At 37.4% G+C, this 27,763-nt stretch overlaps 3 protein-coding genes across 3 annotated transcripts; 2 read left to right on the plus strand and 1 right to left on the minus strand.

Annotated features, from left to right (window-relative positions):
• Positions 1 to 777: 777 nt before the first annotated feature.
• Positions 778 to 8,084, plus strand: LOC131788494 (structural maintenance of chromosomes protein 2-like). The gene is made up of 9 exons (XM_066165335.1): positions 778 to 844; positions 2,093 to 2,187; positions 5,323 to 5,559; positions 6,026 to 6,086; positions 6,337 to 6,591; positions 6,740 to 6,895; positions 7,008 to 7,154; positions 7,658 to 7,774; positions 8,032 to 8,084. Exons 1-9 carry the CDS (start codon positions 778 to 780, stop codon positions 8,082 to 8,084), a joined length of 1,188 nt encoding a protein of 395 aa, XP_066021432.1.
• A 545-nt stretch (positions 8,085 to 8,629) lies between these two features.
• Positions 8,630 to 15,230, minus strand: LOC131788511 (coadhesin). Its single transcript, XM_059105600.2, has 6 exons — positions 15,026 to 15,230; positions 13,089 to 13,265; positions 11,968 to 12,150; positions 11,266 to 11,448; positions 10,325 to 10,523; positions 8,630 to 9,696 (listed from the first exon to the last, which is right to left on the minus strand). Exons 1-6 carry the CDS (start codon positions 15,123 to 15,125, stop codon positions 9,498 to 9,500), a joined length of 1,041 nt encoding a protein of 346 aa, XP_058961583.2. The 5' UTR covers positions 15,126 to 15,230; the 3' UTR covers positions 8,630 to 9,497.
• A 199-nt stretch (positions 15,231 to 15,429) lies between these two features.
• Positions 15,430 to 22,461, plus strand: LOC131788509 (quinone oxidoreductase 1). Its single transcript, XM_059105597.2, has 5 exons — positions 15,430 to 15,666; positions 16,879 to 17,077; positions 18,633 to 18,848; positions 19,256 to 19,435; positions 20,735 to 22,461. Exons 1-5 carry the CDS (start codon positions 15,574 to 15,576, stop codon positions 21,034 to 21,036), a joined length of 990 nt encoding a protein of 329 aa, XP_058961580.2. The 5' UTR covers positions 15,430 to 15,573; the 3' UTR covers positions 21,037 to 22,461.
• The last annotated feature ends 5,302 nt before the right edge of the window (positions 22,462 to 27,763 follow it).

Raw genomic sequence — 27,763 nt, forward strand, 5'->3', positions numbered from 1 at the left:
CCAATCATAACAAAGGGCAACATTATTATCAGCCACTCAAAGCAAAGACATGCAAACTGCCAAAAGCGCAGGAAAACACACGTGACACTGTGAGACATTTTCTTGCCTTCTCCAGACTGGCCAACAAATTAATCTACTTCCATCAGTTGTGACAAATCTTTCATAAGTTAAGATGATGAAAATTTCAGAACGATTTTGAATACTTAACGAAAGAGTAGCATACGTTGCCCAAGTAAAAAGCCGTTCAAAAGGAGATAAAATCCAAACACGTCTAAAATCCGCGTAGAAATGAAACAGAACTTACATAGGGTTACTAAAAATTTAGTTGCGTTTCTTCTTTTGGTTTTACACTTTTTCTACATCTTCCCGGCTTCGTTTTTCTCGTCATCTTGTGGTTTTTCACTCTCTTCTGCATATTCACTTCCTTTCTGTCGGCTTTGTTTTTCTGATCATCTTCGTCATTTGTTTTCCTATGTTAGAAAAGGAGACGCATTCCTAGTATTGAATGTCGCAAAACCAAAACCAAACCACAACGGCCGATCAGAACAAAGGCATATATAAAAAATAGCCAATGAAAACTCAGCGTAGAGTCAAGCATGCTGCCTGAAGCGCGGATAAACGCTGAGGGGAGCGTGAGTTTGCAGGACCAATCAGCACATGGCCAACCAAATGCGCAAGTGAAAATTACTTTTAAGCAATAAAAGATTTTTATCAAAGTAAGTCAACTTCAAAGAGTAGCTACAAAACAAAATTATCGAACCAATACGGCAGAGGAGTATGGCGAAAAACCGCCCCAAGAAAGATGGCAACTTTGGAGCTTTGGGTTATAAGCTTCTACCAAGAGGTAGAGCAGAATCTGAATGTTTGTGGTTAGATTCCTAATGAGAAACCTAAATTCTTCATCTTTGTCTCACCTACATGACAAAACGATTAATATCAGCCCAATTTGCTAATTTACCCTTGATCCTCGGCGGCCTTTGAGGGACACGGTTCAGCATTAAACTGCTCAGACTCCATTGCCGGGCCCAGTCTCCCACAGTTCTGAACTCTGTTATCTGGCGCAGAGTCGGTTCATTCTTGTGCTTTAGTAAACACCTCCCCCGCATGTAACTGTGCATTCACTAAATGCTTTCCACTCTGAATAACCACCATTCATTGAGAAAAATTTAGCTTGCCTATATGCTAATTTTTTCCAACACTAGAGAAACTGATGCTCTTGTGATTTTTCTCATAGAAAAGAAGAGGAAGGGGTATTGGCAGGAATTTAATCAAACCCTTGAAAGAGACAAACTTAATTGAGCATGGTATAAACATTCCACATTAAAAGATCGTTATAAAACAAGCAGACACACGGGTAATGAGACTTCAAGTCAGAAGTTTTCAACCTGATATACTGGAGGACATGGTCCACAAAATGGTTTCTTCTACGTTAAAGCCTTCTTTATGTTTTTTTTTGGCCAAACACTTGGCTCCCACATGGCCTCTCTCCACAAAGGAATAATACAAATTCTAACCTGAGAGATAACACTGTATTTATCAAGTGCACAACAAAATTCCTCTCCCACTCCCTACCCCTGCAAGTCATTAAGCATTTACCAACATCATCTCATGGACAATAACTTTGATTTACTGCAAATATACATTAATTGTATTACTTGATGGCATACCTGGTGTAACCAAACACTTATTAGAGATCTGTTACTCAAAAGCAAGACTCATCAGTCAAATCAATAATGCTTGACATAGTCAAAGTCCAAGCCTGTTTAATTACTGGTTTACTCTATTTGTGTGATTGTAATTAGTATTCACAACTACTTAAAGCAATAACACTCTTTCTCTATACTCTACCCACACAAAAATGAAATATTCCTTGCAGTATTCACAAGTTTTTATTGAGTGATAATTTAAGTACAAATTTAACCCAACCACACATGTCACTTCCAGTGAAAAGTAATTAGTGTTACCTGAATTTAATTCACATAGAACATATGGTTTGATTCTGCCTATTTCATTCAGTTTAATTACTCAAATCATGAGAAATATTTAGACTAATAACAGTTTCTTTTGTTTGTTTTTTTGTTTGTTTTTTCAGTGTATGAACTAAATCCAGTGAAGAGGCTTGCCTCTTTGGTAACAAGAATGTTGCTTAAGTTTTTGGGTCAGCCTCACATACCAGGGCTAGGCAAGGTAACTAGTTCTTATTTTTAGTATAAACATAAGCATAAAACAGTGCCAAACCAGTTATCTTAAGACTGATGTAATACAGTGGCTTTCCATTTACTCATGCAGTCTGTCATTACTGTGTAAAGTTACCTCAACCAGGAATTTGCAAGTTGATCAAACTTTGTTATACTGTGTAAAGTTACCTCAACCAGGAATTTGCAAGTTGATCAAACTTTGTTATGGTTTTGTATTCAATTTCCATTTTATCAAAATAAATTTTAACTTCATCACAAAGGGCTACTATCCTCTGTAAAGAAACAAGATGAAAGATTTGGGTGCAGACCTTGAAAGGCAAACTTGTTATACTTGATATAACAAACTCTTCAAGGTTGGGATGAAATGGATCAGGGCAAACTTGTAGTGGTATGAAACCTACAGATACCACAGAGAGGCAATGTCTTTGTTGAACAGAATAACATAATGCACAGTATATTGCCCTCAAATACTGTGCAATAAACTTGACTATAGATGTTGATAAAGCTTCATTTTAAACTCAGTTCTTAATGACATTGAATATTCCTGTGGCTCACAGTATTATTTTCCTTTGTTTTAATTCATGTCTAGTGTTTTGACAGAATGATGTTTAAAAATGCACTGAATGCTATATTAGAATATCATCGAGCTGCAAAATCTGAGGAATTCATTCTTATGAAGCTATATGTATCTTGTGACTGTAAATCACCTGAACACAAACTCAATGTACAATAAAAATCTGTATAGGAAAAATATAAAATTAAAAGAGGTGGTGAAAGTTTACTTATTTAAACTGATAGGAATCATTCATATGGTTATTAATTTTGGTACAAGTGGTAAGTTTCTAACAGTAGTGCTGCATCCTGAGGGAGTAAAACAAGATAATTTGGTTTTATCAAATTAGTTGATTGATTGGCCAATGTAAAGAGTTTCTAAGCTGAAGTCGGGAGCATTAGTCCTTCATCAGAGCAAATAGTTTAGTAGTCTGGCTTACCTTAATTTCAGGAAAAATAGTTACCTGTAGTAATAATGTTTGTGCTATAAAAACAATACGGGATACATAAATAGTCTTCCTTACCCAATTGCTTTTTTGGCTGACAATATAAAATCTTCTTTCACAAAAAAAAAATTTCTATGGTGATAGTGGGGTAACACTTCAAGTGAGAAATGAATATCAACAATGTTAAGTTGCCTTTCCTTCAAAATCAAGAGCTGCAATGACATAAAATTTGCAGTCTATGCTGAATCTATTTGGACTATTTACCTTGCTGCTATACAGAAAGTCTCTTTAGTGTAACACATTTTAAGTTCCTTTCTCATTTAGAGAAGGGTCTACAGTATTCAAACCTATTCAAAGTTTATTCTGATAAAAGATAACTTTGTGGCTTGTGGAAGATAATCTTCAAGGTCAAGCAAGATGATGGTTTTTCGGATGATGATATCAAGACTGGTTTTCGGTTTGTTTGTTTTTTTTTTAAGATTGAATTCACCAATAACGCCAGAGTCTTACAGGGGAAGACTAGTGTATAAAGCTACCAGTTACCCAGGGTGAGCTTTAGTTCATATGTTTCACAATATTTGTATGATTAAAGTTTCAAATCTACCTTTGCTAACTATTGGAAAACTTGAATTCATTCTAGACTGAGCAATACATGCGCCACAAACTTTACATCCTGCGGGCAAATACTGACAGCACCCGCAAGGTACAAACACAAGCCGTTTGAACAACAAAATGGTGTCCTCTACTAAACGTAAAAAGAAACTCCCCCGTATAGAGCAAATACACATAAATAACGAGCTGCAATATTATACGACCACCTAAATTGTATGGTACTTTGTAAAACAAAGTTGAATTATGCGTGTGATGTTAAATTTGAATCACGTTGTAAGAGTGATTTTAAACTGTAATTTACCTGCAACCCGACGATGCTGATTCACATGCCATATGTAACCAATATGTGTGCCATTCTGGGTACGTGTGAGTGCGCAAAACAGCTCAGCCGATGTTTACCACGAATCGAAGTTAAGAATTAGTGAAAGTGTAAGTAGACAAACAGTCAAATCTGCCGCGCACAAGTGAAAGATGGCAGAAGCAACTTCGATCGCAAAGATCCGTGGGTAAACGCTGCCACTAGCTCCTCACCCAACCACAAGAAGAAAAAAAGTTCTTTTGAATGAGTTATTACTTTGTTACTTTGACTGGTATGCAATTGTTTCCAATCAAATCATATTAGCGAATTGGATGTTAGGAGAGCGGAGGAAAGGGAAAAACGAGAGAATGGTCGAAAGAAGGAATAGTGTCGCGAAAAATATGGGAATAGAGGAAAGAAATAACTATGGAACGAGACAACGGAATGCAGGAAGCGGGAAACACGTGCAGTGGTAGAGTAGAAGGCACGCGGAAGATGAGATGAAGGAACACAGGGAAACGGAGATAAAGGGAACACAGAAGAAGAGACAAACAAAAGAACAGCATTATCGAGGAACACAGGAACACAGGAAGCGAAGAACAGAAGAACAGAGAAACAGATGAACACAGGAACACAGGAACAGAGAAAAATAGGAACATTGCAACAAAGGAACAAAAGAACAGAGGAAAAAGGGAAAAGAAAGAGAAAATGAAGAACAAAGGAACGAAAAAATAGAGGAAAAGAAGAATAGAGAAACAGAGGAAAGGGGGAAAGGCGAAGCGTGAGGGTACAAGTCAGATTTGTAACAAAGCTTCAAAACTCTTCAAACTTAAAAATTTTTTTAAAAACATGGTGAAATGGAGAACATCACAGTCACTAAATGCACACACTACACAAAGGTTAACATGTACAATCTTGGCAATGGGAAGCAGCGAGAGATTATCAGAACCGATGAATCATTTGTCAGATCCATGAACTGTATCCAAGGGAAGCCCTCCTAAACATCGCGAAAAACATCCAGCGAACCGTAAACAATTTCTTATGCGATTTAACATTGTAAAAAGGTTATTATTTCTAACTCTGGCTTTGACGCTTCAACCAATAATCTAGTGCCCAGGCTTAACGCTTCAACTCCGGTGTGATGTCAAGAAGTGACGGCACAAACATGTTACTATGCAACTGGTCATAAACAAATCGAAACTTTTTTCGCATCAAGAGCTTGGTTCTTGCTGAAGCAAAGAGAGAGAAAAAGAATTTTTCGTGTTCATCGAATGAGTCGAGTGAAGATAAGAATTACAAAATGAGCAAAAACACTGCAGGCGACAAGGAGTCCGTGAGGAAATTCTTTGCAGCGAGAATATTTGATGAAGGAATCAATATTACTAATCGTTCCGCTAAGTATTATCACGAGCCTCTGGAGGCCTCACACGGAGCGCGGATCATGGCTAATGAGGTGGGCGTTCCCCATTAATTGAGCTTTTTCTTCTTTGAAATCACAATTTTGCAAAACAGTTTCTTATGTAACCGGAGAAGCACAGAAAAAAACCTTAAGTAATTGGTTTTTCGCAAACGCGCGAATGTACTTCATTAAATACATTTGCCATAGTAATAAGTCAAAAATAATTCAAATTGAATTTAAAATCGGTTATCTCTAAAATTGGCTTAGTTTTGAGTCTGTCAAACATTTGAAAAAAATAGAATTTTTTGCATCAAAGGTTTTCAGGTAAATGAGTTTGAAAAAATATTTTCATGAAGAGACTGAAAAGCGCGAGGAACAGAAATTCTTAGATTATGACGCCACTCTTTGACACGCCACCATCTTTCGGCTGGAAGTTAATAATGTTCTGTATCCCGAATTCTCTTGTTCACTCCTAATTTCGTTAATTCCAAAATAATTGTTTTGACATATTTTCTTCCAGTCTGCGAGAGAAAAGGAACAACTGGAACAGAAGATCACCTGCCTTGAAACAGAGATTAACGGTTGGTCTATGTAATGACGCATGCGCGATAAGAGAGGTGCGCGCGGGGAAGCCGAAGGGGTGCCGAACCTCAACTGTGTGTCTTTGACATCAAATCTTCTCCCTCCCCCCCCCTCCCCCGCCTCGATTCGCCTTCCGTCATTAATAATTTCGTTCTTGTTATTTTTTCCAGATTTGCGTTATCATCCATAAATTTAATTTGATCTACCTTTCAATTCAAGTATTCTTAAAATTTATCTATATTTTTACAGCTAAAGAGAAGGAGAATGCCTTTCTTAAGGAAACTCTTATTGGGAGAGACAAAGAAATTGTTGATCTCAAAGAAAAACTGTCCCAGCTACAACAAAACGGACCAAGAAATCAGTTGGATTTTGCCAAGCAAATGGCAATAATGGATGAAAAGCTACAGGAGACAAGAAAGAACATCGAAGAACTCGAGAATGGCCTAAATTACAGTTTACTGAAGAAGGAAACAAAATTCAAGAGCGAGCCACAAACATTTAATGGTGAGTAGGGAAAGCAGAATGGCACAACTTGAAAATACTATTTTTTCTTCTTTAAGACGAGAAGCGGAGCTTTACCCTGACAAATTGTGTATGATCTCTTTATAATGTGTTCTTCATGCACTTAAAAGATCATTTCCTTTATTTTTAGGCAAAGCTTACTTCGACATTCAACCATCATGGTTTGACACTCTATCAAACAACGCTAGATGTCTTAAAATTGAGAACTTTCCAATAACAGCAAAAGATCTTGAAGTTATGAAGAATACTAAATCACATTCAAAACCCTTCACTGAGCCAGCTAAAGGTATGAAGAAAGAAACTTGTCCGATGGGTTACAAAACAGTTTGACACTTACTATTGATAACGTGTTCTTTCGTGTACTTTGATTTTCATTTACCTTTTTTCATTACAATTAGGCAAAGATAACTTTAACCTCAAACTGTCATGGTTTGACATTCCATCAAACAATGCTGGATGTCTCGAAGTTAAAAACTTTCCAGTAACAGCAAAAGATCTCAAAGCTAGGCAGAATGAGAAAAACACTCCATCGGTTCAACCGCAAGGTGTTCCATCGAACAATACCACGGATTCCTCTGGTAACAAAGTGAACCCCTTTTCCAAAAGAGCTAATGGCATTACAAAACCAACACGCATCCTTGCTGCCAACTTTGTTCAAGGTATGGTCAGTCGAACGTCACGTGACAAACGTAGAGGTTGTTTTGATTGACAGGAGCGAGCTTCGTTATCGAGTGCTCAATGTCACGGTTTGTGTTTGTGTTGTGCAAGGTTTAGGCAAATCTCGCCGAAACTATTTAAGGTTTGGTTCTGTAAGCTTAAGATTCAATCTGCCTATGTTTAAATGAAATTCTCAACTTCGCAATCTGAATTAAAATTTCTAGCTATTGTAGCTCCATAAGAACGAACAAAACTGACGTCATGGTAGATGAATGTCACCCCCCCCCTCCCTTGTTTAGTGAATGGTATTTACTTAGACACCAGCCATTCTTTAATTTCATCCGTGATGAGATGAAGTTTGTTGCCAACTCCGCCTTCTTGAATTGTACAGGGAGTCCATATTCTTACCAAAGCCCATTACCTCCTATTTTGGCGAGCACTGTTCCCAGTGGATCTCAAGTAGGTTTCGCTCACCAGCAGATCAATCAACACTCCTTTCCTAAAACTGGTAAGTTGCTAACAATCAAATTATACAAAGTGTAAAATGTCTGTTATAAGCTCCCTGTGTTCAAATATCGCCAAACGGCCGGATTTGGATGGTAATATAAACAGAGGACCTCACGCTGGGGGAATTCATATTCAGGGGGGTATTTATACCCTAGGCGCAGGTCATATATATGGAATTGAGAAATAGCTTGGCAAGTCGCTCAGAAATAGCCTAATTTGAGATATTAAATTTCATGGAACTTTTCGTTTTTTCTATAGAACAAGGATTCTTGAGCAGAACTTTTAGCAAATGGTTCGGATCATACCATTGAAGTAAGTGTAGTGTTATTCAGTAAATTAAATGCAATGAATCCGTCAATAATTCAGCATTGTGCTGATTGAAAAATTACCTTTGCTTTCGTTTGACTTAAAAATTGAGGCATTGACTCTGATTATCTTTTCATTGTACAGATCATTATCAATACCAACGACCCAAGCTTAACTCTTTCTCATTATTAAACATTTCAAAGCCGAGCGTTGTTTGTCATTTTCAATTCGTTATATTGTATCGTCTAAGGAAAACTTTTGTAAGTAAATTTATCAAAAAACAATGTCTAAATGAACGCTGTTTTCAATTTTCAGAACTTCTTTCTCAAATGATTTTGTAAATATGTCCTTAGCATTGTCGTATGATAATTTAATAAATGTTGACCAAATTTGTCAAAATTGTCTATTTTTGTTACTTAAATAAACATGAAATAGGAAATGAGGTATACTTTAGAAGACACAATCAGTTTGAGAAAGTATGCTGAATATGTTTGCTGTTGATATTTATCATTATTTATTAATGATTAATTTAATAAAAACCTCTGCAAGGTTAACTGAATAAAATGCATTATTTTATTAACCTTTTCCGAAAGTTTGTAGATAATTCAGTGCATGCAGATATGACAGTCCTAGTGATAAAGGTGAAAACTAAAACAATTAAGTGGAGTTGGTGTGAACTGGGTGTAATTGCCGCTGACCTGACTTGTTTACCTTCAGCCAACTCGTTTTCTAATTCTAAACCCAGAGTAAAGACAACGGCCAATCACTACAAAGGGTAACATCATCGTCAACCACTAACGGCAAAGACATGCAAACTACCTAAAGCGCGGGAAAACGCACGTGACAAAGTCGCGATTTGCATTAATTTTGTATCTCATTGGACCAAAGGGTTGCGTGAGTTTTATGGACCAATCAAAGACTGTCCACAAGCAAAACTAATGCATTACTGGATTACTTTAGACCCTCTATTGAGACCCGCGTTATTAATTTCTAACTATTACGCTGTATAACTAGGGCTTTGCTTTCCTTCTAAAACAAAGGCTCTCTTCACCTTAAAGAATACATTTTGAACCGAAACGCAGTGAGAGTTAAGAACTCTCTAAGCTTTGGGACATTGTCTTGATACATCACCAAATTCTCTAGAACCATCAGTTGAGACATCTTTCATATATCTGAAGCAACAGTTAAAATAATAGAATAATTTTGTATGTTTACAGAAACAGAAGTTTCCGTGACCCGCGTAAAAAACCTTTAACAAGGAGAAATAATAAAAATTAAAGAAAACCGCGTAGATATAAAACATCCAAGGAAGAGAACCTAAATGGGGTTCCTTACAATTTAGCAAAGTTACTTACAAGAAACAAATTAGTGCAATTTATCACGCTATTGCTGTTACTTTTCTTTTGCAGCTGCTGAAATCACCGCGACTTTTCTTTCGCATCTTCTCCATTTTCCTCTTCTTTTTTTTCTTTATTTCCATCTTCCTCTTTATCTCTCTTATTTTCATCATTTTCTATGATCCCTTCCTTTATCTCTTGCGGTTTTTCACTCTCTTCTGCATCTCTTTTTTCCTTTCTGTCGTCTTTGTTTTTCTCGTCACCGTTGTCACTAACTTTCCTGTGATAGAAAAGGAGATGCATTCCTATTGAATGTCACAAAAGCAAAACCAAACCACAACCGCCAATCAGAACAAAGGTACATTTAAAAAGAGCTAAGAAACTTAACGTTAAAACGATAATGCTGCCTGAGGCGCGGGGGAATGCTAGGGTGGCGCGAGTTCGCTGCACCAATCAGACAGCGAATCTAAAACTGGTGAAATACAGCTTTAATCTTAACACGCCAATTAAAACGAATTTTAAATAGTAAAACAATCTAATTATAAGTAACCTTTAACCTTTCACTACAAAAAGAAATATTATCAAATCATCACGTGGAGCATGGTTTAAAATTTTTTAAACGCCCTTAAAAAGATAAGTTTGAGCTCGGTCATGTTTCCTTAATGTATGACCTTGTGTGTCATTCTCTTTACCCACAAGACCCTTTCAACACTGCTCATTCTGCAGGACGCCTGTTATATGAACTTTGTAATGGTCTTGCTCCCCATAAAGTTCTCAGAAGCTCAGAGGTAGAGCATTACATCAAGGAACCCAAAGATCTAATCGTAACCCAAATCTTTTTTTACTTCACGCTCATAACAAAACGTCTTACACTTTTTAAAAGGTATGGCACCAAGTAGCTCAATTACCCTTGATTCTCCGCGGCCTTTGTGGGACACGGTTCAACATTACACTGCTCAGACTCCATCGCCGGACCCAGTCTCTCACAGCTCTGACCTCCGTTATCTGGCGCAGGGTTGGTACATTCACGTGTCCTTTGGCGAACACCTCCTCCGCATGTTACCGTACATTTACCAAATTCGGTCCATTCTGAATAACTGCCATCCACTGGAAAAAAATAGAGCTTGCTTAAACACCAACACCTATTCAGTACTAGGTCATTTCCCCATAGAAAAGTGTGTGTGTGTGCGGGGGGGAGGGGTTTTGAATTTAGAAGTAACATTATAAAACAAGCAGACACACTAGTAGTGAGAAAAGAATTCAAAGTCAGGGATTTTCAGTCTAATAGACTAGTGGACATGGTATAAAAAAATGGCTTGTCCATTGAACTCTGGACTGGAAGTTATTTGTTGAAACCCTCTCCAGGCCTCTCCTTGAGCTACACACTCTACTCTCTCATAGCCTCTCTCCACTGAGAAGTGCAGATAAGAACCAGTGGTCTGTTAGAGAACCTTAGGGAAAAGCTGGGTAAGGAAGTGACCTACAGAGAGGTAGCATCCAATTCATGGGAATTACCAATACTAGTAGTACCCTCCTGCTACACAAACCCAAATAAACTCTTGCAGTGCAGGCCTTATGACTTGTGAACAGACTTTATTCTCTTTAGCTTCAAGAGTAGTAGATCAATGCAGTAGGTTGATGTTTAGTGGTTGGTTGAAAGCGTTTCTGCATGCCAGTCTTAAATTTGTCCTGAGTTCAATTTTTTGGTTTTGGTTAAATGCACAAGTGTGACATGATCTAAGATAGCAACAGAAAAACTGAGAAAAAGAAACTGTAAACTAAGGGATAACAATGTACCTGGCAAACATAAAGGACCATCTGAAACATCATCAATGCCACTCACACTCACCTGGACAAGATTGTTCATTACATGCCTCTGTTTCCACACTTGGCCCCAGATCTTGCTCCTCACATGTTTTCCCACCAAACTTTGGTTCAGGACTGTTACACTGACGATTCCTCTCCCGCATGCCACCCCCACAAGTCACTGAGCATTCACCAAAGTCACTCCATTTCCCATAACCTCCATTTACTACAAAGATACATTAATTCTATTAATTCATTACTTGCCTTTTACATTTCTATATGGAAAAAGACACCATGAAAATTATAAAGTAGATAAAGAGGGTAAGTTTTCAGAGAGACTTTGGTGCTGCGTCAGTGGGGGAGTATAACAAGATAATTTAGTTTTATCAAACAAGTTGACAATGCAAATTGGCCACTGCAAAGAAATTGCAAGCTGATGTTTCAAGTATTTACCCTTTGTCAGAGCGAAATACTTAATTTGATTTGTCTGAGGACACATGTGCAGTGAACTCAGCCAGGAATTGAACCTCACACTCAGCTTGAACTCAGCTTGGATTCTACCAAACATAGGTTACCTTGTCTCACAAAATTCATCAGGAAACCTATGCTTTCAGAGTTGAGTCATTCAAAACTGTCTTTACACATCAGTCATGTTCACTTTTATGAGGCAAATAGACAAAGCAAAGAACAAAGCCTGAATGCCTATGTCAAATGTCAGATCATCATGATTGTACTCGAATCTCACCTGGACATGTCCCCTTGTTACACACCCTTGACTCAACATCTGATCCAAGTTCCAATTTTTCACAACTTAACCCACCAAATTTGGGTTCTGGGTTATCACACTGGCGTCTCCGTTGCTGAACACCTTCCCCACACGTCACTGAACATTCACCAAAATCTGACCAGGGGCCATAGGCACCATCAACTGTACAATGTACACATAATTTACTTATAATAAATTAAATTTTGGTGGGGTCAAAAACCAAATCAGGCTGGTGACTAGGTTTCAGTTTGATGGATTAGGCCTCAAAAATAAAAACCTTTATGCAAAAGGAACAAACCCAGTTAAACCCTAAAGTAAAGTACAGAGGAGAACTATAGAATTCAGGGAAAATATAAGGGCACAAAGACAAGTAACATGCAATACCAAGAAATATTCATTTGCCCCTAAGTGACCACATATTTAATGGACCACATTACTGCAGAGATTTCAAACAAAGGCTGGAAACCTCTTGTTTTCAGAGATCTTTTTCTGGCTTCCCATTTTCATTCAGTTTTCTTCTCCTTTTGTAAGTTTCCTCAAATAAAGATAATACTTTCCTTGACCTTGCAAGAGATTTGCATTTATGTGTGGTGTTGTGTGGTTTTGGATGTCATTCTGGTCATCCCCTAATCAAAAATTTCAACATCTGAAAGTGTTATTTAATATTACATTTCCCTTGAAAGCAAATATTATCATCAAAAATGTCAAAGGAACCAGTGAGCCTAGGCTTTCACTATGTGATTTAAAATCTATCAGGTCATTCAAGATAAAATTTCCTCTGACTTTGATTTCAAAATGAAGGAAATGGCATCTTGGAAGCCTATGTTTTCAAAATATTTTCAGATGAAGCATGCCCCAAGACCAATGTCGAGGCTAATGCTTTTGTTGTTCTTGGTCTCATCTTTACCGATCCCGAAACCTCTCTCTTTTATTTCAAAAGGGTTGGAATCTCTCTTAGTAGCAGGTGAATGCTGTCACCACTGCATCATCCATACTCCCATAAAATAATTAGATTCTTCATAATTCACCTGTCTAAATATCAGGTTTGTTTTCTCAGACAATCTAACAACACAATAAAGCAGCCTAAAACTTTATCATACCTGGACAAGGGTTCATGTTACACATGAAAGTTTGCTTGTCTTCTCCAAGAATAGAGCAGTTTTTACCCCCAAACTGTGGTTCAGGATTGTTGCATGACCGTGTTCTGAAACGCACCCCTGTTCCACAGGACTTAGTGCACCTAGAGAATACTGTCCAATGTGAGTACCCTCCATCCTCTGCAAAAAGTTTAAAAGAGAAATTGTTTTTTACAATATCAAAAGCTAGTATAATTGTAATACATCCTCTACTAACTCAACAACACTGATGCTTGAATTGTTTTACCATAATAACTTGTATAATGTTATACAATGCTTTTTTGATTGAGTGTTGCAAAAACAAGACCAAATTTATTACAATGACCAACAGAGGAAAGGAAAATGCTCTTAAGAACCAATGAGAACTCCAAGTAAAACCAAGCAAACTGCTCACGAACACAAAAGATGTCACATATTTTGACATAAAATTTTTTTAAAGATACAAAGTTTTAGCTAATTAAATTAAATATACCTGTCAACCCTTTAACTCCCATGAAGGACCAAGAAAGAATTTCTCTTTATAAATTAATATAGATAACATATCAAGAAAACAGGAAATGGGAATAAAGGGAAATATCAATAGAAGATTACTAGTTGACTCCATTTTAAATTCTTTGAAGTAACATCACAAGAGTTATAAAGCAGACAGTAAGGAGAATTACTAAATAACTGTAATTTTGAGAATGAGAGGATTAAATTTTAGTTGAAACTGGCTGTTATCTCAATATGAGTAATCAAAGAACTGTCTAACCCACCTAGCGGGACTAAAAGCAATGTTTAGGACAAAGGTAGGCATCCTTATTACAAAATTACTAATTAACTAATACTTTCACAAATACACAACTCTTACATGATATGTATAAATTAAAAATCAAATAATACTCCAAACCCAAGAAGGTGGAGAGGTATAAGGGGAGTTGTACCACCCATTTTTTGAACTGAATGATTTTGCCCCCCCCCCCCCCCCCCGATGTTCAGAAGAGCCCCTGCTGAAATCTGTAAATCTGAGCAGGAAGTTACTATGAGGGGTCACCAGAGTGGGCAGCACTTGCTACTAAATGGCTTTTCCAAAACATCCCAAAAAAGGAGACTAAACAGATTACCTAGAAACAAGCATCAAAGATCAAAGCCAGAATGCAAATTATGCTTGGCATAAAAATGGCTTTTGAGAATACAAATGAGGTATATGTATTATGCACCAACAAGCTTAGCAATAGAGCGATTGATCTCAACAATAATTCACCAAAGTAGAAGTAAATATCCACCACTTTCACCATCACTTAGGTGAATAGTTGTCTTAGTAAATTGTAGATACCACTCAGAAACCAAAAAAAATTCATTTCTGTCAATATACCATAAAATGGTTGGAAATTAAATTTTTGATCTGCAATTATTTCTCTTCGGATGCTCAGCGTTGAACTGAGAAAGCCACTATTCATCTGTGTGGTGTGTACTAATCAACAGTATTTACTCTGCTTTCTGGGAAAAAAATTGCCCTCGGCGTTAACTACTGATGTATACGAAAAGTAGTCGTTATTGCTCAGTATTCTTAATAGATGCAATATATCATATCATTCCTTCTGATTTAAAATTAAGTGTAAGGGTATTGGTCTTTTCGATAGTGTATTGCAAGCAATAATTGAATAATATGAACCAGAGTAAATGAAAAATTTAGAGCAGCAACTTTAAAGAATGTGAGCGTGGTAATAGCAATGTGAAAGACCTCATGAGTGTATACAAGCAAGAGTGGTAAAAAAAGGGGAAAAAAATATAAAATAATGTTAAATATAAGCTTCACTAAATTTTAAAGCCAACTCTATTACCTAACAGGGAAGTCTTTAACGACGTCAACAATTAGACGACGTCTTAAAAATACAAACACAGCAAAGAATTATCCCTACCTCTTAAAATATAACGCACAAAGTTGTGAGAAACATAAAATATGGCTGACACTAGAGCCACAATTGTCAAAGCTTGCAAGACACGTACATTGCGAGTCATCGTGCGGTCGTATTTTTCCGGGTATTAACTAGTATTTAATATATATGCCGCTAAAACGTATGATTTGTGCTTTTGTTCGAGAGCAAGCAGTTACATTGTCACTGAATCTATTATTGCTTACCTCATCTGCTACGTGGTCAAAACTTCTTATGATTAATGTGACTTTGTTTACGTTCCCCAAACAACCAAGGCATCGAGAGAAAAATTCTGCAAGACAGATTGTCAGTGTATTCTTACACTTATAGCCAACTTGTTTATACGTATTGCCACTGACAAACTGCTGGCTCAGAATTAGAGGGTCATAACAAAACTGGTCACGCCATCACGCTATCACGCTATCATAGGATGAGAATATTAATTGTTAGACGGCATATTCTTTGTTTTTGTGTAGAGTGTGTGCGAAGCCGTAAACGCTTCTCCGAAAGCCGTCCATATTTCTTCCAGAAGGATGTCAATGAAAGCTCTGTATGTTGAAGACTTCGGCGACTCGTCGAAGCTAAAGTATGGTGAGGTTCCCAAGCCAGAACCCGCAGAAGGAGAGGTAAAGAAGCTCAAATCCATTTCTCCCCACCCTTGAACTTTTTCAGCGTTTGCACCTACTTTCATGTGTGGTACTGATGGATAATTTCGGGGTCTTCAATTTTTAATGACCATGTAATTAGAGCTAACATAATTTTGTTGGAAGGGATCAGCTTTCACGACAAACCTGATCTATAGAGGATTCTCAAAAGGCAAAACATGCTAAGCTAAGCAGAGGGAGCCCATTAATTAGCAAGATAATGATGATGACAGTGCAAGTTTATTGTTTATCTACCCTTCGCTATTTGGATGAGTTATCGCATATCTGATTATGTCAAAGTCTGCAGTTACAAACCACCCCGTTCACATGCTATAATCTCACAAGATGCTTTGATAAAAATGGATGAGAGAATTTTTTATATAACCAAAAACTTTCAATGAAGAGCGGGATTGCATAAATTTCATTTAGTTTGTAACAGCTAGAGAACGAGGCTTTACAAAAATATTTTGCATTGTTATTACTGATATGTAAATTAGCATTTAAAGTGTTTTCGGCATTCCTGTATCTTAGTGCAGTTAATCAATCTCCCAGTTGCTAAGCCATACAAATGAATTAAGGGGGTAAGTTTTTAAAGAACCTGTAGTGCTGCGTCGGTGGGAGAGTATAGCAGGGTAATTTAGTATTATCAACTGAGTTGATAACGTAGATTGGCCACCGTAAAGAGTTTCACAGCTGACACTGTTTCGAGCCTTAGCCCTTGGTTTCGCTCTGACGAATGGCTAACGCTCGAAACGTCAGCTTTGAAACTCTTTGCGGTGGCCAATTTACGTTATCAACTCAGTTGATTATATTAAATTACCCTGTCTCAGCCATACAATTTGATAAAATTTAAGTCTTATGTTTTAATCATTTTTTTAAAAGTTTATTTAAGTCTTACATCTTTATACATGTAATTTTCTTATGATTGGTTTTATGTTTATGGACAATTCAAGTGCTTGTGAAAATTTTTTCTCTTTTTCGGCTTGTGTGCCCTCACTTAAAACAATTCTTTTACATGTTTGTGGGAAAGACCGCAACGAAGTGGTCTAATTTAACAACATTAGGATGTCCTACATCCTCCCTCTACGTTTCTACTTCCCAGAAGTTGTAGTATTTGCATGAAGTTTTATCAGGTATGAAATAAATCATAGTATGTATGAGATTTAAAATTGTTTTGTGTTATTTTCATACTAGGTTTTGGTAAAAAATGAGATTTGTGGCTTGAACTACCTGGAAGTCATGATGAGGGATGGGTATATACCTCTCGAAGCTTTAGGATCTGGTTTTCCTTTGACAATGGGAGTGGAGGCTGCTGGAACAGTCGAAAAAATCGGTGCAAATGTCATTGGTGTAACCAAAGGAGAGAGAGTGGCTTATGCAGTTGTTGGATCTGGTAAATAAGTGATTTACACATGGATGCTTTAGAATGCTCTTAAGTAACCGCCTCGTATATCTGATCACCTCTCATAAGTAACCATTTTCTAGAATACCAAAATTGTGTATGTGAGTGCAGAGACGATGGGTCGACCTAGGTTTTTAGGTTTGTGGATTTTAGGTAAAAAGTAAATATACGAAGTGTACTGTATTTACACGAAACCTGAACTCTACGGTCGCTACATTGACGACTGTATCAGCGCTACCTCTACCAGAGAGGAGCTCACTCAGTTTATAAGCGCCATCAATTCCTTTCACCCGGCTCTGAAATATACATGGGAAATTTCCGACACTTCTTCGGCTTTTCTAGACATCAAAATATCAATTGAAGGCAACGTTCTATGCACTAGTGTTCACAACAAACCTACAGATTCACATAGTTACTTGTTGTATTCATCTTCACATCCACCATACGTCAAGAATTCCATACCTTTTTCAGTTTCTCAGACTTCGTCGTTTATGAAGTGACGACTCTGATTTTTCCGAAAAAATCACAGGCCTTGAGCCAGTTTTTCGATAAACGTGGCTGTCCTGTTTCTGTCATTTAAGTAGGCCACCACCGCGCTCAACAAATTGATCAACGGTCAGCACTACAAACGGCTGAGAAGAAAAATACTGATCACATTCCATTCACTATCACATTTCACCCTCACAATCACGCAGTTAAATCTATCATTCTTAAAATCTTTAAATTTCTTAATAACGATTCAGAGACTGGTTCTATCTTTTCGCAACCTCCAGCAATTTCATTAAAATGTGACAAAAACAAAGGTAACTTTTTGGTCACTGAAGTTCATTTCAAACCAATGACCAACCTGGAACTTTCAAATGCGCTCGCTCACGATGCAAAACTTGTCCTTTCATTCATAACGTAGAGAAAATGTCGGGACCTAGGAGATCCATGAAGATCACTGATCACTTCACGTGTTCCTCCGCCAATGTCATCTATTTCATAACTTACGCTTATTACAAAAAGTTATACATTGGTGACACAAGAAGACGACTAGGTGACCGATTCTGAGAACACCTTCGCGACGTAGAAAGAAATGAAAAGGACGCATCCAAACCAGTCACAAGACACTTTAATCTCCCTAATCATTCTAAGCAGCATATAGCAGTTTGCGGCCTTTCCCTTCATCTAGGCAGTTCGGAAAACCGCAAAACTCTAAAACAAAAGTTTATCTTTCCAATCTGCACTCTTAATCTCCACGGTATCAACGAGCGCTTTTCATTCAACCAATTTATTTTTGTTTTTTCGTCGCCATATTCCCACTAATAGCGTAGCTCCATTTCCTGCATATAAACCCACACACATCCCTAAATTCCTCCGATCACTCTGACTAGGGGCTAACGCTCGAAACGTCAGCTTTTAAACTCTTTATGGTGACCAATTTACTTTATAAACTCAGTTGATAATACTAAATTACCAAGCTTAAACTAGTTAGGTTAACTGTTTTAACTTAGAAGAGCTCCTATGGTACCTACAATAGCTTCTTGATCATTTTAATAATCAGGAGCACATGCTGAATATGCAAAAGTGTCAGCATCAAGACTGGTAAAAGTTCCAGATGAGATTAGTTTTGAGCAAGCTGCTACATCAATGATTCAGGGGTTAACTGCGCATTACCTGGTGCATACAACTGGCAGAGTGAAGCCTGGTGACAAGGTGCTGATTCATGCAATCTCTGGAGGGACTGGGTCTCTTGTGTGTCAAGTGGCAAAGAACAGAGGTAAAAAACAGCATCAGGTTTGCAAATTGGAGATTTTTAGTGGAACCTCTTTTATGGGGTTACTCTCTTGTAAAAATAGCAAGACAGTATCACTCCCAAGTACTCTTCAAGTGACGCTCTCTGAAGGTAGTTCGTAGGGAAACATGATATTGAATAGTGAGTTTTTAGTAAGAAAAATCAAAGCATTATGCATGACACTCTGGAAGTTTACTTTCATGCTAGTTGACTTGGTGAAGTCAGTTGTGCGAGGTAAATGAAATAGGCTCCTCTAAATTTGGGTTGGACTGCTGTTTGTCTATCTAAGTTATTTAGTCAATTGTTCACTCATTTTAAATAAGATTTAAAAAAAGAAATTAATTTGAGGCCAAACAAAGTTCTTTAATTATTTCAATTTCAATTTTTTTCAGGAGCGTTTGTGATTGGAACAACCAGCACTGAGGCCAAAGCAGCAAAAGCAAGGGAGGCCGGTGCTGATGAGGTTATTCTTTACTCACAGAAAGATTTTGCAGAGGAAGTCAACAGGATAACTGATGGAAAAGGGGTTAATGTTATTTACGATGGTATTGGAAAAAAAACTTTTGAGAAAGGTATGATGTGGATCACATATCAAAAAGGATATTTGATTGATCTTTTTGGCTCAAGTAAAGGCGCAAATCTATGACTTATCTCAAATCAAAATTAGAGCAGTGGAGTTGTCTACCACATATTGTATGATGAGGTGAATTAAGAACGAAACACGGCTCTAACTTATGAGGTTTTGGAGGACAGACTCACAGAATAATGTCACCATTAACAAGATTGTGCTTGATATTTACATAAAATAAATATATTCCATGTTTCCGTGCCTCTATTCAGTTTTAGGTCACAGAAGATACCATGATGTGGGAAAAACATTAGTGGCAGTCTTGGCTTTGCCTCCTCCACAATTTTTTTTACTTCCTTCATTCTGAAGTCTCTAATTTAGTACTGAGCAGACACACATACGGCAATTAACTTGGAATATATTTCCTAAAGAGGTTTTGTCCGATGTGATTCAGCAACAAATCACAATTTAATCAAAAATGACTCTTTTGGTATATAAATAGGAATCCTAACGCAAGGAATGAACTCTCAGCCAATTTCGATTTCCTAGCATTTGCACCTCGCCGTCTAATTCTCGCACATCTAGCATATTTGCATCACTTGAAAGCTTTTCAGTGCAGTTTTAAATAATATATCGAGATAACAAAACCAGAGAAATCCCAATGGCCAATCAGAATTAAGTGTAACGTCATCATTAACCAATGAGAAGTCATAGTGTAAACAAGCGAAGTGCCAAAAGTGCTGGAAAACGCGGTTGAGCAAGTCGCGCTTGGTTTTAGTTTTGTATCCGATCGATCGAGTTGTAGACCCAAGTTTTTTGAACCAATCAGGGACGTTGTGAAGCAAAATAAATGCAGTCCTGGATTACTTTCATTGCTCAATAGAGTCAATAGAAAACGGCTCTTATTTTTTGTCACGCTTCTTTATCCCTTCTTTAAAAGCCTGCGATTAAGCGTTCTTTGACAGGATGAACCAAAGCTGGCGGGTGTTTCTCCAAAAATGCTTTTTTTACTTATTTTTCAAACCACTCCAAAACAATTTGACATACTTAAGTCATTGCATCTAAGAAACATGAATCATTGGGTAACTTTCGGATCATTTAAGTCATGTGGCAAACTGTCTTTCATCAGTGATCTTCAGATTCATGAAAAAGTTAAAACTGCCATTTCACGTTTCAAGCAGAGACAAAAAAACACGTTCATAAATCACGAAAAAGCCCCTCTTAAATCGAAATAGGAATGTCACTTCATGGCTTTAATAGGTGCCACACATATCTCCAGCCTTCATGTCTTGTTTCTTTATAGACTTTGAATGTTTGGCTATCCAAGGAATCGTGGTATCATTTGGACTAGTTTCTGGACCCCCGCCTCCAATTGATGTGGAGAAACTCGCCAAAGGTTCCTTCTCTATTTGCCGACCTATGTTGTTTCACTACATTGCAAACGAAGAAGATTTGAAGAAGCGCAGCTCTGAAGTCTTTGCCTGGATCAAGAAAGGCGAAGTAAAGTTTGGCGACTTTACTGTATTACCACTGTCCGAGGGAAAGCAAGCTTACGATTTGTTGGAAAGTGGAAAATCTACAGGAAAAATCTTGATGAAGCCTTGAACTGAAAATATTTAAGCACACTATCCAAAGAAATGTTCATTATTATCACGTTGTCGGGCATTGTGGCGCATTTTGTATTTAATCCTGCTGAAATAAGCCAATGAAAATAAGAGTCAAACAATCGTACGATAAAAGCAGCAAATTGAAATCGAGAAGCCATAGATATGTTCGCGCCCTATTCCCGCAGAGTTGGTGAAAGAATTGAAAGCGATCTTTTCAAAGTCCAAATGATATCTGAAATCGTAGAATTCAACGAAGAATCAATCTTCTGAGCGAGGAGAAGAAGATTTGTAAAAGTGAGAAGCTGATTCCGTCCCCAAAAAAAACATACTTTTTAGGGTTCAGATTGCTGTGTGTATTTTTTTTTCAGTTTTTATTTTCTCAATGCCCTTCAAAGTGACAATAATAGTAACAGAGTGTATTTTCTTGAGCGGCTCGGGCTAAAATGAGTCTGAGTCGGGCCCAAAACATATTTACGCCCGCGAACATAACCTCTATCGTTTTAGTAGATTAAAGGCTGATACAAACTGCATCAAATGCTAACGTACTTTTAATCAATATATATTAATGCACGGGGTTTTGAGATGTCTCTAAGGACCAGGGGGATATTAAGAGTTTTGAAATTTATGCAAGAGCCACTGAAGGCAACTTTATCAGTCTGGCGATCAGACCAGTGTTTGTTTTACTCTCTGCTGCATATCTTGTTACGCTTGTTGTATCCTGTACCAATAAACAAGACTCTGGCTCCTAATTACATAATATCTAATACTCATTTCGGTGTGAACATCTTTTAACCTAACATTTACTGCTGGAAGGATTTGCGCGAGTGTACAGCGCTTATAAAGGAGGGTTCTCCGGTTTACACTGAACAGCTTTTTCAGTGTTGAAAAAATGCAAATCAAAGGTCGATTACCTGATTTTTTTAGAATACTCTTCATTAAACACTCAAAAGGACTTCGTTAAGTTCGTACTGAACTGTTCACGCAAACCCAAAGTTTCCATTTGGAACTCAACCCTGCTCACATACGTTATGTTGAAGTTGAAGTGTAGTGTCGTAAGAGACGGTGAACGCATCAGGCCATTCGCGAAAGTCTAACTAAAAATGTAAATTTAAATGTCTTCCCCCGACGTTGCCGTTCTGACTGCTTATGGTCTCTAATGACATTAAGCAAGCGTCAAAACGTCGTGATTTTCGAAACAATTTATTGGAAAATATCTCAAACCTCGATGGTTTTAAGTTTACGTCCTTCAATTTTTCAGCAGTGTTTTATCGTCTAATAATATGCACGAGAAAATTACTCAGTTCTTATTGGTTAAGTTAAATGCAGCTTTCAGGTAATTCAATGCAGAAGAGGGTTATTTCATGTATACTATTAATACATAATCACAAGATTTTTCCCGTTTAGTTTGGAATAAATAAGCACTTGTTAATTTTGTTAGACTTTGAAAAAATTTACTCGTGCTTATTTATTCCAAATTGCACTCGAAATCATGTGATTACCTATGCAAATTATACAGCAAATCTCTTCTTGACAATTTACATAGCGTGAAAATCCAAAAGTTGTAAGGTGCTTTACAGGATCAAAAGTAGGAATAAAACAAACAAGAATGCATCTACCGTATTTCCTCGAATAAGCGCCCTCTGTAATGAGCGGCCTCCTTTGACAAATGCTTCCCTCCCCTCTCAATCTCCTAAATAGTAGGGATAAAAGGAAGACCTGTTTCTATTGCACTTTATTTATATTTATATCTCTTTAAGCTTCAACTACAGCGGGATCATTGAAGGAGGCTAATCAGCGCCCATTCCGCTCACTCCGTCCGCACCACCACCGGGAATATCCGATGACATAATGCAAGACTTGAAACTCATTGCAGACAGAAATGTTAAATCCAGTCCAACCACTGGCTTTTTGCTTCTCTTTCGCATGGAGTCGTACCAAGATACTGAATGAGTCAGAAAAAAAATGGTCGTAACAACCTAAACTTTGAATTCAGCGCGATCCTTTGTTTAATGTCAATCAAACACCTCTCCCTCCCCTCCAACACAATAAATCTCTTTTTGTACGAACGAACGTGTAATTTGTAGCAAAAGATAATACCGAGATTTTTTCTTGTATGCCCTTCAGTGCTCTGGAAGTTTGAAAGTGAAAGGTGAAGAAACAAGTGATGGCCTTTTACGCAGCTATTACACTGTTTTCAGGTTCCCACGCGGGGTAAATCGATTGCAAGCTCGTTACTTTAATAAAGATGGACTTTGAGCAAGGAATTTCATTTTCTTAAAGAGAAGTGGGCGTGGAGGAAATGAAAAAGGCACAACGGGAAACCGTAAAAGTGATTGGTTTAGATTCCAGAGACGGCCTTTCGCTTCTACTCCTGATGCAACAGCTGATCATCGTACAGGTGACTGCACTTGAGCCGGGATCACTACAAAACAAAGAAAAACAGCAATGTTTTAGAAATATATATAATAACGGCGTAATTCCTTTCAGTATGTAGTATACATACCGTAAGATTTAGAGAAGCTAACTAACGGTGAAATTTCTTTCAGTATGTATAAAGTATAGACATACCTAGCCTAGCTTGAAAGCCATGAAAGCCTTTAATGCCTTGTATGCCTTGTATGCCTTGTATGCCAAGTATACCAATGTCTCGGTTGAAAAACGTACACTTGTTGTAAAAAAGCAAAATCTGAAATCTGAAACCAAACTGCATATATATGGGGTGTAATAACCGTCAAAAATAAATGTTTAATTATGATATCCACAATTTCAGTTATGAAATATGAGAGATATGCAATCGTGCTATTTGGTCCTTGTGTTATGACATCATGCTATTACATTTGACTATTTTGCTTTTGTAATGTGCTGATTTATCACTGTACCTTGGCGTTCGGCTATTATATTTTACTATTTTGCCATTTCATTCTTGTATTCTTCAATTTCGACATTGGGTCACGCAGTTTTGCTGTTGTGATTTTGTCATTTTCATAGCGTGCGTTTCATTGTGGTGTTTTGACATGGTAACATGCAGTTCGTCATGACTCTCAGAAACGAGTTTTGGACAAGATAATTTATTTACCGCCAGAATTATAATTATGTTAACATATTCCCTCCCTGTCGCCTTGTCTTTGTTGGAAACATGGCGGCTTTTCGTGAAAGAGCGATGAATTTATTAGAAGAGGCGACCCGTCTTATTAGGGAACACACATCTAAGGCCTAGTTTATACGTCACGCTACAGTCGAATTTAATTCAGACGAATTTAATTCAAAGTCCCACAAGCAATTAAATTCGACGATAGCGCGACGTCTAAAACGAATTAAATTCGTCTGGTAAATTAAATTCGTCCTAGACTTTTTATCCGTCTTACCAAGACGGATAAAATATCGATAAAGCGTCTTCAGTTTTAACGTCGCGCTAACTTCGCGTCGAATGAAATGCATACATTTCCTTAATGTATTTCAATTTATTTTGGCGAGCCCGCAGCGACCCGTGGCGAGCTTTTCAAGTATTCCGCATGCGCAGAAATTCCTCTTGGGCACTTGGGCGCGAGTTTACATTGTAGTTCATAGCCATGGCGCTTTGGAGGAAAAGTTTGTCATTTTCTTGCAGTAATTGTGAGAGACAAACGAAGTATTCTTGTATAACGTGTGGTAAAAGTATATGTGTTCGATCGGAATATTCGATTCCTGAAGTTAATGAAGAAGCTATCGGCTGGCAACCAAATAAACGTGTTGGGTATTGTCTCAAGTGTGCTTTTTGTACAGAAAAGCTTGTCAAAGATTGTCAGAGCGAAGTAGATGACAAAGACCATGGTCAGAGGGATCTTACAACATGTATTCGCGAAGAAGAAGAAGAAGAAGAAGAAGAAGAAGAAGAAGAAGAAGAAGAGTCAGATTTCATCGAGGAAGGTGAAATGGTGAGTTCTGAATGTAGGAAAAGGAAGAAAAGAATTGGGCGGAGAGCGACTTGGAAAGAAGATCACATCACTGATATGGTAAATATCATTGTTAATGATGACCAGCTGGTCAAGAAACTGATATTTTGCAATACTAAGAAAGCAAGCAATACTGAAGCTTATGAGATGGTGCGGAAACGGCTGAACGTCGAATACAATAAGACCACCGGAAGTGATTTTCCTTTCCAAGTGCAACAAATGAGAAATAAATTTAAGTCATGCATTAGTACGTGTAAGCAGATCTGCATGACAATGAAAACTGCTTCAGGTATGAAAGGTTTGTTGAAGAACGGGGATATGGTAAATGGTTTGACCTTCTTTATGTACTTGTTAAAACTAGAGATTCATGTCAACGAGAAAATGCATGTAAACCCTCTGTACATATTGGAAATGTAGACAAGCAAGATACCAGCAAGAATGATCAAGAAGTTGATGGTGATGATGATGACTGTGCAAGCACTTCATCCAGCCTTATGGATAGCAGTGGAGAAGTCCCATCCAAGGGTAAACGTTTCTTGGCAAAGAAACCTGCCTCTAAAAGAGCTAAAACTGAGCAGATGGCAAAAGCTGTTGAACTACTTCAAAGTACTATTGAGAATGATCCCACCAAAGAACTTTTTCAAATTTTAAGGAAAGATATGAAGCAGTCTAGAGAACAGGAAATGAGGTACTTCCAGTTGATGTGTGGCCTACTAACACCCAACAGCAACCCAAACATGCAACCCCATGGTAATTTCCATCCTTATAGCAGGTCTTATTCTGATGATTTTCATCATCAAAGCCATAATTTTGCACAACAATCTGTGTCCAATCCCAGAGCTAGCAGCAGTCACCCAAGTACCCCATCCTTTGGGTACACATCATTGATGTCATCTGCTCCAAAAAATGATGAGCAGTCTCTCCTACATCACGTTCAGTCAACTATGACTTCTCAAGGACAATCTGGTGTTTCACAGTTGTACCAATTTTGAAAGGGTCTTGGCATGCACTCTAATATTTTAAAGTTATTTTGGAACTGCTTTGAAAAGAGCCTTCTACACTATGGTCTTGAAGTTCCTATAACTCAAATAATCTTTCTCCACCAGCAGAAATCTCAATATTGCACTGATATGATGGTTCAAGAAGTGTAGCATTTTGTTTAAATATTGGTTTTTTAAAAGAATTTGTAAATTAAGTCTGTTTTTATCTCAAACACAACCAAGCTGTGAGGGGCATGGATCTATTCCTTGTTCATGACATCACAAACTGCTTTGCAGTGCAAAAATTCTTTGAAAGAAGTCTGTGATGTCAAACAGGAATAGAGCCATGCTTCTTGTGGTCCAAGTTGGTCGTTGTTGTTATCCATAAAAATCCAGGTCTTAAGCAAATTAAGACAAAACAGTGGAATTTTGCTCAGAAAAATACAAATATATATTTGAGAGAAAAATACAAATATTTATTTGAGGGAAAAATTGGGGGAAACAGTTGGTGGGGAGAACATATTTTAAAGCAAATATCAACGAAGTGGTGATCATGTCCGACCAGTAAGTTTTGTACCGTTAACTGTCATAATTGATTGAATGAGCTGATAGCCAACTTATAAGGTGTACCTGGCAATGTTCCTGAAGTGGATGCAAATTATGTACAGGTGCAGGCCAAACTATCTATTTTTGGCAGCAGAGGTATTAATGATATTACCTGAGTTCCCATGTAGTTTCTTTGCACTGAGATACCACCATAGGTAGTTTGGTATGTTTTGGTTGTCAAGATACGATCCTCAATAATTCTCTGTTTAATGTTTACTTTGTGGTTATGAGTAGTCAAAACAAAAACTTGTGCAATGGAAAACAAGTACTGCTGTCTCCTCAAGGCTATACCCTGGTGACAGTGTAGATACCCTTTCAAAGTTGTTCCCTCAAAAACATGAAAGGAACAGGGTATCATAATGTGTATTACTGAAATGTACATTATGGTTTACAAATCATTCAAATGTTGTGTTTCACTTTGAATCTTTTCGTTCATTTTTTTATATCCCTTTGTTAATTTGTTTGAAATTATATTACAAAAGTTGGAAAACAAAGGAAAATTGTATGGTGAAAGAATCAATACATTTCTTTAACGAAGGAAATAACAACTGAATTACAGTATTGCAATTCTCATCATAACAGTGTTTATCTCTTGGTACTGTATGTAATGTCTGAAAAATATACAGTGATGCAACGTAATGTCATATATTAATAGTATTCCTTGATCCAATGACTATCATTGCTTGCTTGAACATGAACTCGAGACCTGTGCATTTCTAACTTGCATTTAAAATGGGTCGCTTAAAGCATTGATGAGAAGTAATGCAACAAACGTATTAGGAATGTCATGTTATTCAGTTCCTTTGGTCCAATTTGATTCTTTTTTCTGTTATGTGTACTGAAAAGAAATGTAATAGTGAAGTAAGAGAGTTTTTCATATAATGCCGATTTGCAGGGCTTGTACATGTAATGCTTGAAATTGAGACAGTTCCACAAAATATTCATTTCTACCCCCGTGGATTAAGAGCGTAGAACTCGCGTTCCGGCGTGAAGGCAAGTAGCAAGTTCTTGAAGTACACGCTAAAGTTTAAGACGGTTGCCGGAGTTAGCGGGAGTTTGAGGTCTGACAAAAAACTTCACAGGGGCGTTGAATGTTTTATGGAACAACACACTGTTGCTTTTATGAAGTTTACCTGAAATGTGAAGTTACAATATATGGAGAACTTTAAAAATAACATTGATGACAAAAAAATTATTTTAATCACGT

This window comes from Pocillopora verrucosa, chromosome 4 (genome assembly GCF_036669915.1).
Source record: "Pocillopora verrucosa isolate sample1 chromosome 4, ASM3666991v2, whole genome shotgun sequence".
NCBI lineage: Eukaryota > Metazoa > Cnidaria > Anthozoa > Scleractinia > Pocilloporidae > Pocillopora > Pocillopora verrucosa.

Bases quoted from the DNA above. Each gene is read 5' to 3' on its own strand.
- LOC131788494 (XM_066165335.1), top strand. From the start codon at position 778: ATGGCGAAAAACCGCCCCAAGAAAGATGGCAACTTTGGAGCTTTGGGT. The intron at 845-2,092 runs GTAGAGCAGAAT...TTGTTTTTTCAG, and splicing joins TTATAAGCTTCTACCAAGAG to TGTATGAACTAAATCCAGTG. The intron at 5,560-6,025 runs GTGGGCGTTCCC...ATTTTCTTCCAG, and splicing joins CGCGGATCATGGCTAATGAG to TCTGCGAGAGAAAAGGAACA.
- LOC131788511 (XM_059105600.2), bottom strand. From the start codon at position 15,125: ATGACTCGCAATGTACGTGTCTTGCAAGCTTTGACAATTGTGGCTCTA. The intron at 11,449-11,967 runs GTGAGATTCGAG...GTATCTTTGTAG, and splicing joins TAACAAGGGGACATGTCCAG to TAAATGGAGGTTATGGGAAA. The intron at 10,524-11,265 runs GTGAGTGTGAGT...ATTTTTTTCCAG, and splicing joins TAATGAACAATCTTGTCCAG to TGGATGGCAGTTATTCAGAA.
- LOC131788509 (XM_059105597.2), top strand. From the start codon at position 15,574: ATGTCAATGAAAGCTCTGTATGTTGAAGACTTCGGCGACTCGTCGAAG. The intron at 15,667-16,878 runs GTAAAGAAGCTC...TTTTCATACTAG, and splicing joins CAGAACCCGCAGAAGGAGAG to GTTTTGGTAAAAAATGAGAT. The intron at 18,849-19,255 runs GTAAAAAACAGC...AATTTTTTTCAG, and splicing joins TCAAGTGGCAAAGAACAGAG to GAGCGTTTGTGATTGGAACA.